At 31.3% G+C, this 16,155-nt stretch overlaps 1 protein-coding gene across 1 annotated transcript; it reads left to right on the top strand.

The window, feature by feature from the left end:
* Window positions 1-5,173: 5,173 nt before the first annotated feature.
* Window positions 5,174-14,691, top strand: LOC117171137 (farnesol dehydrogenase-like). The gene is made up of 5 exons (XM_033358191.1): window positions 5,174-5,446; window positions 5,875-6,040; window positions 6,125-6,251; window positions 7,583-7,712; window positions 14,226-14,691. Exons 1-5 carry the CDS (start codon window positions 5,315-5,317, stop codon window positions 14,418-14,420), a joined length of 750 nt encoding a protein of 249 aa, XP_033214082.1. The 5' UTR covers window positions 5,174-5,314; the 3' UTR covers window positions 14,421-14,691.
* The last annotated feature ends 1,464 nt before the right edge of the window (window positions 14,692-16,155 follow it).

Genomic DNA, 16,155 nt, shown 5'->3' with positions numbered 1-16,155 from the left:
CAAGGTTTTTTCGATTCTTGAAAGCCTTCCAAACAAATCTACCTAGTCCGTTTTTTTCGGCATGGCCGACCAGCTAAAAGTGGCTTCCAGCTCACCGTGAGTACAATTTGAAACCAAAAGATGAATTTTTAACCAGAAAAATTTAATGTCTAACAAAAAACAGAAATTTTCAATAAGAATGGAATATTTATGTTTTCGCTAAGAAAAATTAATAATTATGTTAAAAAACACTGATTTTCCATTAAACAAAATTTTGACAAAAATCGAAGATAGATGTGCTTTGAAAAAAATCAATTTTCATATAGAAAAAAAGTAATTTTCTATTGAACGAATTCATTTTCAACCAGAATTATCAATTTTCAACACAAAAAGATTGATTTTGAAGAACGTCTATGAATTTTTTACACAATTTTGAATTTTTAAAGGACATTACAGGTAATTTATGGTAAGCAACCATAAATTGCCCAAAATTCAGTTTAAAAATGTTAATATATTTCCAGAAATTTTCGGCCATTTATAATAATTTTACAGATAAATATGGTAACTTAACATATATTACCCAAAATCCAATTTCAAAGTTCTATATAAATGTCGGGCAATTTATTGAAATTTTCAGTAATTTACGGTAATATCACAGATCATTTATGCTAACTTGATATGGTCCACTTAGTCCCATAAAGTTGAGAGCCATCAGCAGGCAATTTTCCGGAATAATGCCCCGCTCGTGTTTACTCACGTAAACCCAAGCTGGGACAAGTTTCCAGCCTAATTGCTTTCTAATGGCCTCTTTACGACCTCGCCTAACCTTGTGAGTCTTAGACTCAATGGGAGAAAGGGCGAGAGAAGCCATAAAGGCCACCTGGTCGGCAGCTGCACGGGAAGGATTTCCCGTCCGAAGGCTAGCCTGGCCAGCGTGACCGTGACTCATCAACCTAAGTACCTTCTCTCTCTCTCACTCCTGTACACTCCGAAGAAAAGTCGGCAGCGGCTGTCAACTTTTGCGCGTAATATGTAACCGTTTGCGTTGCCGTTTGCGCGCAGCCAGACTAGGGAGAAGGGGATGCCGAGGCGTCCGAAACGCCCCGTGCCAACCGACGGCCGACAGCCTCTCGGACCAGCTGCTTAAAAGGCGTGTGCATCGACCCGAAAGGGACTCTCGCTCGAACTCTCGCTCAGAACCCTCACTCTGAGCACTTCGCTCTGGCGATCTCTCAGGCCTAAGCCCCATCAGAGAAATTCCAGACATTTTGTATAGTTATTCTTGAGCCTTGAGTAAAGTAAAAAAGTAAAAGTCAGATCATAGTTTTTCTTAAACTTCCTCTCCTCCCTCCTCCTTTGTGGCGGTCTGCTCTTGTAGCCCCGCCGAGCTATTGCTCTCTCTCTCACCTACCCGATTCCCAGTCATCCAGCCCCGGTACCCTCGCATCTATACTAGAGTTCGGTTAGCTTTTACAGCCCCGTCACCCTCGAATCTTTACTAGAGGTCGGTCAGCTTTTACAGCCCCGTTTCCCTCGAATCTTTTTCTACGCTAGAGGTCGGTCAGCTTTTACAGCCCCGCAACCCTCGAACTTTTCTTTTAAAGAGGTCGGTCAGCTTGCAAACAGCCCCGCAACCCTCGAACTCTTCCCTCTTCTCAACGGGATCGGTCCGCTTGCAAACAGCCCCGATACTCCCTCCGTATCTCTCTCTCTTCCTTGGACTCCTAATCCATACTTATGCCTGTTCCTATCCAAAAGCGCCGTTCCCGCCCCTGAAAACAGACGCACATTCGCCGTCGCCTTGCAGCTCTTCGCGATTCTCTCGAAGCGATTTGTCGCCCAGAAGATCGCCGCCCCTCCCAACCTCCTAAGGCCATTGTGCGATCGGTGGTCATCATCCCACCTCATTTCCACGTCTAACTTCCCATTCCTCCTTCCTGTACCGCCCTGACCAGTAATCTAGTATTACCCGTCAGAGCTCAGCCTCCACCACGATCCAGTTAAGGGACTGCCACCAGCAGCCAACGAAGGCCTCTCGAACCAGGCCCACTCTCCGACGATTCCGAGAGCAACTGGAGTTGCCACTACAGCAGTGCCTAGTTCTGGCCCCGGTTTCCACCGGCCAAACTACTCAGCGCCGGGTTAGCGTCCTGTCAGATTCCTGCGTCTCAGGCAGTTACAAGCCAACACCGCTTCACGACGCTCGAGTTTCGGTTTCCACCGGCCCGCAAACCAGGCTGCCCCGATAGCGCCCGGTCGGGGCCCAGGCAGCTTCCAGAACCTTCAACCGATCAACACCGAATCTTAGATGAAGGCTGGGACAAATACAATCCCCACAACCCACCTTGTATCAAACTTGCCATAAAGTGCCCAAAATTCAGTTTTCAAATTTCTATAAACTTCTTAACATTTTCGGTGATTTATGGTAATTTTACAGGTAAGCATGGCAACTTACCACAAATTACCCGAATTCAATTTTAACTAATTTTATAAATTCCTGGATATTTATGAAGCTTTTGGTGATTTGTGGTCATATTACAGGTAATGTATGGTAAGTAACCATGAATTGCCCAAAATTCATTTCAGAAATGTTCATATATTTCCTGGCAATTTTCGGCCATTTACGGTAATTGCACAGGTAAATATGATGACTTACCACAAATTACCCAAATTCAATTTTAAATAATTTGATAAATGTGTTGAAATTTAGGAAGTTTTTGGTAATTAATGGTAACATACCATAAATTGCCCGAAATTCAGATTAAAAATGTTCATAAATTTCCATAAATTGTCGGTCCTTCATAATAATTTTACAGGTCAACTTGGTAACTTGCAATACATTACCCAAAATTAAATTTATAAAATTTCTATAAATGTCAGGAAAATTGTGAGATTCTTGGTAATTTATGATAATATTACAGGTAAATTATTTTAACTTACCATTTAATTTCCCAAAATTCAGTTAAAAATGTGTATAAATTTCCGAAAATGCATGGAAATTTACGGTTAGTTATGGAAGTTTTACAGCTGGGTATGGTAATTTATCATAAATTACCAAGAATTAAATTTAAATTTGTTTATAATTTTTTGGAAATTTATTAATTTTTTTGTAATTTATGGAAATATTATAGGTACTTTATGGTAACTTACTATAAATTGCCCAACATCTAGTTCAAAAATTTCTATAAATATACGGACATTTTCGGTAATTTATGGTAATTTTACAGGTAAATATGGCAACTTACCATAAATTACTCGAAATTCAATTTTATACATTTTTATCAATTTTCGGAAATTTATGAATTTTGTGGGTAATTTATGGTAATATTACAGGCAATTTATGTAAACTGAAGATAAATTACTATAAGTTTTATTTTAAAATTTCTATAAATTTGTTGGAAATTTCCGGACGTGTTTGTTAATTTACTGTAATTTAATCAATTGTATAGGTATATAATAACTATCCATGAATTACGATAAAATTCTATTATCTGTAACCCAAATTTCCTTACAGCTCTTATAATGAATGGGCTCATTATCGTAAAACGTGAACAATTTTGATGGTTAACATAACTGTTTCAGGTCATGAATTTTAATTAAAGAAAAAGAAAGATATTGTTTAAAAATATGATTCTCTCTAATGTTTATTTATTATTTTTTCATAAGTAAAAAAGGAAAGCAAAATTAAATATTTCAGAATAAATGTGACTTTCTAGAATTACAATAAGTGAAGATTATGAAAAAAAAAACAATAATCAATTGTTTAAGGAAGCATGTTTGTTAACTTGTACCAAACATTACCTCAAGAAGTGAAAATAATATTATTTTGTCTAAGCTTATTTAATTACTAACTTCCTCCAAGTGAAAAGCAGACAAATAGCTGAAAATTTCAGAAAATATTGGAAATACCTCTTAATATATTTTTTTTAATTTAAAAAAAAAATGTATTTTTGTGCATAACACTGCGCAATATACTCGACTGCGTACTCGCGCCCTGCGGCCTTTCCGAGGCGAGAGTCGCAAATTCCCCCACCCTGACCCCTAAGAAACTACGTGGACGAGCAGTTCTAGGAATTACAAAACCGGACCGGCTTCTATGGGATCTGGAGTGTAGGGTTAAAGATTAAATTGCTCGAAGCTCAAGGCGCTCAATTTAAAAAAAAATTGTTTAATGTATATTCACTTTTTAAGCCACTTTACAGTAAAAATCCACAATTCTTTCTTAGAAACTTTCTTCCTTATCTCGCACTTGTATGCCAAAAATAGGATTCTTTTTACACAGTATTTTTTATGGATAAAGCGTAAAACTCCTACAAGTCTTCTTTTAGTCTCTTTCCATTTCCTGTGTTTTTTGGCGCAGTACCGTGATTTTTGATTTTCACATATCCATTTCGAAAAATAAATTAAAAACTATGAGTTTTGTTGTAAAATTGCCCAAGGAAGTTTTGTAGGAATTTTTAAAAACTAAAACTAAAAAACAATAGTATAAAGAAAAATTGAGGATATTTTAAAAAGCTTCAATTCTTTCAATCTTTTTTTATATCATTATCGATAGATACAGGCATACACCATTTCTTAAAAAAATTGCAAAAAATTTTTTTGAGATCCGTTGAAAAACTGAGCTGTGCAATTTTGGACGATTCTACTACTTTCTCAATCATAAATGATGAGACTGTAACAAAGAGAACATAATATATTACCCGATTGTAAAAAATATTTTTTTTTTACTTTTTTCGGATGCCAACAAAATTCGTGTCGTCTTGTTTATATTTTGGAGATACAATATTTTTTTTTCGGCAACCAATTTTGCCATTAGCATGAAAAGCAGTCAGATTTGAAATGCTTGAGCCGGCCTAAAGAATTCTTGCAAATAACATTTTACATTGTCATTTAGAAAAACAGTAACAGATTTCCAAACAGGAGATTAGGGGGTATGTGATGACTGATATTTTAATTGTTTAGTGACTAATTAATTATATTTCTTTATTCAATATGAAAATTTAACTTAAATTGTGATGAGAAGTATATAAAATTTAGCTTTCGATTCTAAACATCATTTATACTTGTAAATTGTTGCTTTATTCTGTTGATATAAATAAAATTTTCGAAACATTGTTATTGCTTATTGTACTTTGTTATTATCAAACTGGATATGCCCTCTCCAGGTCACAGGTATTTACTTTCAATTTCGGCACTTTCAGTTGATTTTAGGTGTTCGAAGTATCATCAAATCAAACACCTTAGAAAGTTTCAAAAAGCAATTTGTATACCATATAAAACTACGCGGTCTTTTATTTTGTATTTTTGATTAGTAATAAAATTATTAAATACAAAAATGGAACGCTGGGGTGGAAAAATTGCTGTAGTAACAGGTGCTTCAGCTGGCATAGGATTAGCTATAGCAAAATCTTTGGTTGGAGAAGGAATGATTGTCGTTGGACTAGCCAGAAGAAAAGCTAAAATGGAGGTGAGAAAATATATAAATTAATACGAATAATAACATAGAAAATATAAAAATAAAAATTTTGGGTCTATTTTTGTTCAAAAAGATTACCGTCCTGTAATTATTCTGGAATAAACCACACGGAGAAAAATGGATAGTCATTCTAAAATTGATCCACATATTTTACCTTTACTGTTCGAAATAGAAATAATGCATTATTAATTTCGATTTTTTTAATCTAAATATCATTGCTGTATTTTTTATGTTTAAACTTTTTTTCAAAAATGAAATTTACAACAAGAAATTGGCTAATGGTAATTACTAATCAATACCATATGATTGTACAGTATTAGCAGTCAAATTTTAATTACAATCTAAAATATTTCAGGGTCATTAATTATTTTATTATATATTGATAATTTGTTTTAGTTTAAATTGTTTTTCTGATTCAGAGTGAAATGAAAGCCTTAAAAGAAAAAGGAACTTTTCATGCATTCGAATGTGATGTTTCTAAACAAGATGATGTGATTAAAGCATTTGATTGGATAAAGAAGAACTTAGGAATGGTCAATGTGTTGGTTAATAATGCTGGCGTTACTGCTTTCGGGAAAATTATTGGTATTTTAAAATTACAAAATTTAAACTTACTCTATAAATTATGAAATTATATTTTGTGTGTAATGTAAATTTAAAATTTTTCAGATTCAGACAAAGAAACCTGGGAAAAATTGTTTGGTTTAAACGTTATGGGCTTATTGTACTGCAGTCAGCAAGCTGTGAAAATGCTGAAGGAATCTGGCGAAGAAGGTCACTTGATAAACATAAACAGGTTTGTTTTAATTTTTGAACAAACAAAAAATTTTCAATTTTGCAAATTATTGTTTAATTCAAATAAAGATTATAATTCAAGTATAAATTTCAATATTTCTGCGTCACTGCGTTCCTCAGATTTTTAGTGGCTGTTTTCAGATTATTCTATTTAATTTTTGGAACTTTTGTAAATTATAATTTTCAAATCAGTAATTTTAATTCTAAAATTTTTTTATAAAAGACCACATTTAAATCTCAATGCGAAAGCACGTATTCGGCAATCGAAAGTTATGTGGTTCGATTCCAAGTAGAGCGACGAGAGTAGCTCTTTCTTCAGAAAAAAAATTTAATAAAAAATTTTTCTAAATTTATTTTTCATCTTTTTTAAAAATGACGTTAAGTATTTTTTGTTCTTTAAATAGTTAATTTTAACGATAGGTTAATTTCCGTTTACAATTTGGTAAAAAAGAGATCTGATCGATGGTATTTTAAAGATATTTATAACTTTTGCAAAGATTCAAAAACAAATTTAAATCTTAAGAAGATTTCGAAAAATCTAAGTTGAAATGCAGATTGTTAAGAAATTTGACAGCTTTCAAATGAACAACAAATTTTCTTAAGATTCCCTGGAAATTTTTTAATGATTTTTTATTTAAAAAATAAAACTTTTATAGATAATCGAAAAAGAATTAAAAACATTAAAAATGATTTCCTAAACCTTTAAAGAAGTATGTAAAAAAATTTGAGGTTATTTTTTTTTTTAATTTTGAAGGATCACAAAATTTTAGAGAAGATTCAAGTAAATTGAAGAGATAGTTAGAACTTTTGAAAAGATTCCAAAATAATTTTAAATTTGAAGACTGTAAAAAAAAGTCTTAAACCAAATATAGATTTTTAATGGCTTTAAACAAGAAAATTAGAAGCTTTTTAAGAATTCGAAATATTTCAAGATAACATAAAATTCTTGAGATTTCTAGGAAAATTTCAAAGGTTTTTTTTATTATAGAGAATTAATTTTTAAAGAATTTTCAGAAAAGTTTCAAAATTTCAACAATTTTGTCGATAATTAACTTAACCTTAAAATTTCAATTTAACATTTTAAATCATCCAACACCTTTTTGAATTTGTTCAAGAATCTTAGAAAAATCATGTCTATAAAATCTGAAATATAAATAGTTATTTGTAATTTTTATTGTGTCTATCAAATTATTTTCCCTTCTTTATTGTAAAACTATAAGCACGCGTAGCCCACGATTGTTGATGCGGGTAAAAGTTTGTAAAAATTCGATAAATTATCCTTTAGTTTGTGTAAATAATATAATTCAAATATAATTTTTAAATATTTTTCAGCGTTGTAGGACACAAAGTGCTTAATAATCCGGGAATATACCTAAACGTGTATAGTGCAACAAAGTATGCAGTTACTTCAATAACAGAAACCTTAGAAATGGAATTAATTGGAACTAAGATAAGAACAACGGTATGTATTTTTTAAAGTTATAACTTCAGCCCTTTTTGCTTATAATCGAACTTTTATCAAATATGATATTGCTTTTAAAGGGCTATTTCAGTGGAAATAGCCCTTTCTACTTCCCCGCGAACTGCAATCGCGCGCGGCTCTCTGCGCGCGCAAGTTTGAACACGTCTGGGGCGCGCGTCTAATAATTCTCGCACTGTGCGCTCGGTCTTTGTATTTACTCCACATTTGTGTGCAGGCCTTTTAATATTAAAGATCAACACTTTCGACAACTGTGATTTGGTGATTGTGAATTCTCTTTTGTTAAAACTCATTCGTACCTTGTGCTTCGCTTTCGATTTTGTCCAATATTTGAAATTTTCTACATTATGTTTAACACTCTTATATGAAACATTTGTTACATTTATTTATGTACCTTATACTGGGTTGCATATTCCGATGCTACAAAATAAAGTACAGATTACATTGAATTTCGATTGAAACATGCATATTCTCATTGTCTTGTTTTTATAATTGAAAAAGTGTGAACCCTATGTGGAAACCATTGTTATTAAACATTTCATTGCAACTTGTGTCGTTTCACCATAAATTTAATTTGTAGCAAAATTTAATTTGTAGAAATAATTTAGGCGTTTTAGGTCGTTTTTGGATGAGCATTTTTTTTCATTTACATTCAAATTCAGAAATTTTCTTTCAACCAATTTTCAATGAGTTTCGTCATTTTCGTTTTATACCTTAAAAGTACTATTTAGAAACTTGATAATTCAAATTTAGAGCCAATAAATTATGCAAAACATGTTTTCAATTTATTTATCGAAATTAATATGAAAAAATCTAAAATTCCAATATTACGCCAAAAGACGCGAGATATTTCAAAAATTTAAAAGAAGGCAATCTTACAAACCTGCTGTTTAAAAAGCAACATTTTTTCCGCGTGACTTTTGTTTTATATCATGCGTTTTTTGGTTAAAAACTATCATTTTCGTTTTTTATTTTGAAATTTGTAAATGCTGTAACTTTCGCGCTTTGACTTTGATCGAAATATGACATTGGGATAAATAGTTCGTCATTTTTGCTAATTACTAATATCCTTATACAGAATTTTCAAATATTGGAAAAATAGTCTTAATTTAATCCAAAAATACGCATTCTATCATGAAGTAATTCCATAAAAATTTGTACGTATAATAATTTAGGCGAAAAATTTTATTAGTTAAAATTATAATGCAGCTTGTGTCGTTTTTCAAAAAGCTATTTTTAATATTTTGAATGTATTCTTATAACAAAAGCTCATTTAAAATTTGTAGATATTCTTTTAATGCACTATTTTTATTAACTCATCGGTTTTCGTAACTTGCATTATTTTTTCAAAGGATTTGATTTTTTTATTCTTAATGTTATTTTTTATGATTTGAAAAATAACTACGCATTCTATCAAAAAAAGAATGATTAAAAATTATAGCTCTTTTTTGGGTGAACACATTTTTTCCTTTAATTTTTTCGTAGCTTGTTTCCTTTGTATAAATATTTAATTTTCCTATGTTTCATGTTGTTGTTTACGAATAAAACAAAAATTACGTGCCCTATTAAAAAGTACATAATTGGAAATTTGTAGACCTGTTTTTGATGCACATTTTTTGCCGATTCATCTTTTTTTGTATCTTGCATAGTTTCACCGAAAAATGGGATTTTGTTCGAGTTTCTTCATATCGTGCGTTGTTTGGCTTAAAATATTCATTTTCGTTTGTTTTTTGGATTTTTTAAAATGATATATTTTGGGTAATTTTTGCTTTTATGAAAAAAATCGTAAGGATAAATTGTTTCTCTTTTTAAATACTACTAACAAACCTACAGAAAATTATAAAATCTTGTAAAAGCGTTGCCTGAAGAATTTCGAAAATGCTCCCAATTTTTGAATTTTTATCCGAAAGGGCTAGCTAACGAACTTGAACTTCAATTTAAAACACTAAAAGAGAACAAAAAAGTCCAGTACAAACTGTTAATTTTTTCGAAAGTTATTATACTAACAAAAGAAAAATCTATAGACAGACAGACGGACAGACATATGCGTGAAACCTGTTTTTAAGATTCAGGGGGTCCTGGAACGTAGGAATTAGACAAAAACAGGAGAGGGGGTCAAATTTGCAATGAAAAGAATAAATGTGTAGACAGTAGTATAGCTATGAGAATACTAGTTTACTCACTGATGAAACAAGGTTCTGTACCACGCTGAATTATCGACAGCGGGTATTACCGACGGTCGGTAAGGGATATCTCTGTGAAGTTAGCTGTCAAGCTTGTATAATTTCTGAATAAAACCGTTTAAAATTGGATATTTTTTAAATTCAGAAATTTTAAACAGTAGCTTTCAAAACTACAAATCTTCAAACTACAATTTTTAAATTTAGACAAATTCACTATAAAGAAGTTGCAATTGAAAACAAAATTTAACATTTCAATGTAAAAACTTTTTCAGTCATATAAATCTAAATATTTATTAAACTAAAAAAAATTATAATATAATATAAAAATGTGCATGCTCCAGAAACTGAAAAAAGCAGAATTTCATCTGAAATATAAAAAAAAATTATTCGCGAAGTGTTGTCACACTTCAACTTTTTTTTACGAAGCCCCTTAAAAATTTCTATTACTTTAAGTAAATTGAATCGGTTAGAAATTGAAAATTTTAAATTTTTAAATTATACTTGTAAAAATTCAACCATTGCAATTTGAATCGCAAGCTTTAAAATACTTACATTTGTGCTTTAGGTAAATTTAAATCGTTTAGAAATTAATTAATTTAATTGGGAGGGAAAAATTAAAAATTCAGCATTGACGATGAAAATTCAGAATTATAAAATTAAAACCATTAAAAATTGAAGACACCATTAAATTGTTCAATGAAAAAAATGTTTTTCTTTTTTAAACTGAGTCTTAAATGTCAAACTTTTTGGAAACATTTTCACGTAAAAAAATAAAAATATTGATTACCTAGTTTTATTTAAAAAAATATGTAAAAAGTATTTAAAAGTTATTGTTATTATTATTATTATTACACCATTAAGCCATTTCCTTTTCGGGGTAGGCGTGACACACTCAGTGGGGAAGGGAGTAATGTGAAGATGGGATGTAATTTTCAGATTGATGTAGAATTCTCGTCATATTCATGTAAATAACAGGTTCGATCCGCAAACTGCTCCGACCCAAGTTGTTGATCAATCTCTCTAGCAATCACCCGAAGTGAAGATCCACACAAATTCGTCATGTGAGGTGCATTTTTTCATGCAGGCTCACGTGTTTCTGTGGCTTCTTATATCTCTTCTTACTAGGGTCTCATTTACACATTATAACCATTCTTTCCGCGGTCTACCTCTGGGCACGCTGCCATTTACTTTACTTTGATACGCTTGTTTCGCTAGCCGTTCATTTGACATTCTCTCAACATGCCCGAACCACCGTCGGTACGAATATAAAGTTATGCATTTCCATTTTAGCTTTATTTGATATATGTTTACTTATGATAAGGGGCCCTATTCTACCAATAATCTTCTTACCTCCGTTTATGCGTCTATTTAACTCCTCCTCTATCTTCCCGTCCCTAGTAAATGAACTACTAAGGTACACGAATTTATCAACTTGTTCAATTCTCTCATCATTTAATACACTATTACATTGTGTTTTCTCAGTCTTTCCTTCGAACACCATAGTTTTTGTTTTATTTGCGTTAATTTTGAGGCCCATGTTCTTCATGCTTGCATTCAGTTTATTCAACATTCTTTGTAAGTCTTCGACAGACTCTGCCATGACAACCTTATTATCTGCAAACGCTAACCCACGTACCCTTACTGTTTCGAGATACACACCCTCTTCGTCAAAAAGAGCCATTCTCAAACACTTGTCCATAAATAATATAAATAACCATGAAGACATAAGGCATCCTTGTCTAGCTCCTTAAATAATAACGAAACAGTCACTTAAATTCCCATTTCCCCTTATACTTCCTTTGCTACCCGTATATATTGTTTTTATAGCTTGTAGGAGCCATCCATTGACTCCGTACTCTTTCAAGACTTCCCAAAGTTTACTTCTATCTACTTTGTCAAAAACTTTTATGAGGTGAACAAATGTACAGAAAACTTTTCTTTCTACCCTCAAACTTTCTCGTGTGATTTGCCTTAAGCTAAATATTTAGTCCGTGCATGACCTGCCTGAAATCAACCCACTTTGAACTTCCCAAATCTTTTTTTCTGTTATTTTCATCACCCTACGAATGAGTATTTTCAAGTATATTTTGCTAACGGTACTTAATAAGCTAATCCCTTTGTAATTATTGCAGTCGCTTTTATCTCCCTTTCTTTTGTCTATTGGTACGATAATCGCTTTTTTATAATCGTCTGGAATGTCTCCCATCTCAAAACATAAATTTATCAATTCGTACAGTCTATGTGGTTTGTACTCGCCACCGTGTTTGAGCAGTTTAGCGTTAATACAGTCTACACCGGCAGCCTTACCGTTTTTCAAGTCCCTAATTATATCCCTAACCTCAGTGAAACAGACTTTCTCAATTGAGTTGCCTAACGCATCGTGTTCAACATCGCAGTTGTGGTGTCCTATAGATTCATCTCCGAATTGTCCCCTAAAATAGTCTCTGAAAGCCTCTAGTATCCCATCTGCATCATATAGCTTTTCCCCGTTACTATTTCTTACGTTGACAAATTCTTTACTTTTATTTCCCTTCATTTTTTTAATAAAGAAATTTCTTGCTCCCTTAAAAGTCGTTTTGTATTTTCATCTCTTCTTCCGCTCTAATTTTATCATTACTTTCTTTAATTAATCGTTTTAGTTTTTTTTGCGTTTGTAATCATTGATATGTCTATTTCTTTCCCCATGGCTAAGACCTGCGAAGTTCAAAGTTTTCCTGTGCGCTTCTTTCTTTGCATTTTGGGTGACCTGAATTTCATCATTCCACCATGCATCATCAGATATTCTTCCTACAACCGCAGTACAACATGCTTCGATCGCACACCGAACAATGGTATCCCGGAATATTCTCCATGCACTCTCTCTATCTTTGTTTTTATAAGCTTCTACTATGTTGCCCCATATATGCTTTCGATTATTTTATTTTGAAAATCTATTCGTACATCCGGTTTCTGTAGGTTCTCAATTTTTATTCGCCATTGTTTTTTTTCTTTGTTCTCTTTTTTCTCGATCCACGACCTAAGTTAATTTCAGATATCAGAAGGTAATGATTAGTATTGTCTTCAGAACCCCTCATGACCCTTGTGTCTTTGAATGCAAGAACAAAGTCAATTATACTGCGACTATTTCCTTTGGACCAGGTGTACATGTGGATCATTTTATGCCTGAACCAAATATTTTCCGTATCCTGATTTTGGGTGCCTACCCATACATGCACAACTCCTAGCAGAATTATTATTTCACCATGATCGCAAATTTTCATTGTGTCGTTTAAAGTGTCCCGGAAGACGTCTTTTACTTCTCTCGAATCACTGTCAACTAGCGCGTAGCATGCTATGATAAATAATCTTCCGATTCCTACTTTCATTCTAGCTCACAGCAGTCTGTGAGATACAACATTTTCATTAGTTTGAATTTATTCTAAAAGAATTTAATTGAAAATTGTTTATTTAAAATTCCTTTGAACTTAAAGGCCTGCAGCACCAATTTAAAATTGAAATCAAAATATTTAGAATTTTTGAACCTAAAATTATTGAACTTTAAACTGGCTAAAATTAAATTGGTTGCATGTTGAAATGTGCAAGGGAAATTTTGAAATTTTGCTCATTTCAAAATTGCTCATTTCTAAACAATTAAATTTATTTAAAGTAACAGAACTACTGAAGGCTTCAAATTAAAAAAGTTTTGAAATAACAATTATTATTCGCGAGTATTTTTTTGTAGTTTTAGATGAATTTCGGATTTTTTTAAAGTTTTAAGTTCCTGGAGTATACACTTTTTAATTTTTCAGAATATTTTCCATTTAAAACTTTGTTTGCGTGGACGTTTTTTTAAGATAATTCAATTTTGAAGGTTTATAATTGAGATTTTTTCCACTTTTAACTGTAAAAATAAAGGTTAATTTATTTTTTGCTTTTTGAAAAGTTTGTCTAATGAATTTTGACGCTAAATCGTAATTTTTATATTTAATAAAAAATTCGATAATTATAATTTTAGAAGTCTTTACTTTGAAATATTCAATATAGTTTTTAAATTCAACTTCTTTCTAATGAATTAACTAAGTTTAAAATATTAGTTTGATTGTTGTGAATTTTGAAATTTTTTTTACACATTTTTTTCAATTTCCAATCATAATGAGCAGCGCTCAACAGCTAACTTCACAGCTACTCTTATCCGCCCTGTAGTTATTATCGTACCATCCCTCGGTAAAACAGAAATGTCGGTAAGAGATTTCGTGTTCTCATAGCTATACGGCGGTAAATAATAATTAAACTTTGACATATGTATATATATATTTTTTGTTTTTGGTTTTAGAGCATCAGTCCAGGATACGTGCACACGGATATTATAAAAGCAGCAATAAATAGTCCTAGTATAGAAGAAGAAATATCAAAAATGATTGGATTAGAAGCAGAGGACATTGCAAATTCTACCGTTTATGTATTGGGTACACCTCTGCGTGTTCAAGTGACGGAACTAACAATTAAAGCACTTGGGAGCCGTGGATAAATTACCGCAAAATGGGGCTAAAAAGCATTCCCTTTTTCTCGTTCTTTTTTTCTTATAATAAAATTCGAGAAGGAATTCAAATCAGAGATTAAAAGCTCATAGTAGTTAAATAATTTAATCATAATCAAAATAGGGGATTTTTTTCAAAGTGCATTTTTCGTTTGGTTTATGATCAAATACGATGAGGCGCCTTCCCCACAAAAACAAAAATTGTTACAAAAATCATTCTTCATAACGAAGAATATATTGTATTCGTATGAAAATTTGCCTAGATAATTTAAAATGAGTAATGGTGTAAGTTTTCATCGCAATTAAAAAATACCTATTGTTAGAAGCAACTGTAGAATAATCATTAATATTAAACATTAACACTATAATATTAGATATACATTAAGATCAAAAATTGTCAAAAATATATTTAAATAAATGGAAGGTTAAAACCTGTTTGAATATTGCAATCTAAATCAGTATTATGAAACCTGAATCATTCTTAGAAAACATATTTCTCAGACCTTTTCACAAAATTGTAAATTAAGCAAAAATCTATTTTTCCACTTTATAATTCGTTAGTATTGTTCACCAGTAACAACTGTACGTATATAAAAAATTCGCCATAATTTTTAAACCAATCGAAATTGTCTTTTAATCTTTCAATTGAAAAATGTGTTTCGTTTAACTTTTTGCAGATGCCAAAAAAATTCGTGTCGTCTTGTTTTTATATTTTGAGAATACAATATTTCTTCGGCTACCAAAACGGTCACTATAAGTAACGCTACGAACCTATAGATAACATTTAGCGCGTTCCCTAATTGTAAATTTTAAAAAATTCTTCTTTTTTCTTTATTTTCGAAAAAAATACTTCTACCCTTTTCCTCACTTTTTCGCTTAAATTTGAACTAAATGAATAAAAACAGATAAGAAAAATCAATTATTTGTTTTTTTCCGGTTGGTAATTTATTTTTTTAACTAGCATTGCAACAATTTCATTTTCGGTTCAAATTTGTTGTTTTTCATTGAAACTTGATGTTTTTTAGTTGGAGATTCGTGGATTTTGTTAAAAATTCGTCTTTTCGAATTGACTGCATATGTGCTTAAACATCAAAACTATTTTGATGAAAATTTTACTTTTGGGTAGGAACTTCATTTTTTTGTCAAAAACCATATTATAGCGTTTAAAATTCAACTGTTTTGTAAATAATTTGTTCTTTTCGCTTCAAAATTCAAAAATTGTCTGGAAAAGCAATTTTTGTTGTTATTGAAAATTTGTGGTTTTTGGTAGAACATTAATCTTCTTGTGGAAAAATTCATTTTTTTGCTTGAATATTTAACTATTTAGCCTAAAATTAATATTTTTTATTCTAAAATTCAACTAAACCAAGATATTCATTGTCTGAAAATTGAACATTTTTAGAAAATCAATCTTTCAGCTCGATAAAAGAAGAGCAGGGCAGTATTTCAAAAAAATTTTATTTTAGTTAGATGAAATACTACGTGGAAAAATAAAATAATTGGATTTTCAACCGACGAAGATAAATATCCACTTAAAAACGTGTAATAATTAATATTTAAATTCAATTTTAAACCAGGAAATATGAATGTTCTACAAAAAAATGTTTAAATAAATATTTAAATTTTTTTAAGCAGAGATAAAAATTGGTTCCAACAAAATTTAGAAGAAAGTAGTTCACTTCTACCCAAGCAGCTCAATTTTCAATTTAAAAAAATCAATTTTCAA

This window comes from Belonocnema kinseyi, chromosome 1 (genome assembly GCF_010883055.1).
Source record: "Belonocnema kinseyi isolate 2016_QV_RU_SX_M_011 chromosome 1, B_treatae_v1, whole genome shotgun sequence".
Taxonomy (NCBI): domain Eukaryota; kingdom Metazoa; phylum Arthropoda; class Insecta; order Hymenoptera; family Cynipidae; genus Belonocnema; species Belonocnema kinseyi.
The sequence above is the reverse complement of the archived record's forward strand: the minus strand, read 5'-3'. Positions and strand labels throughout refer to the sequence as shown.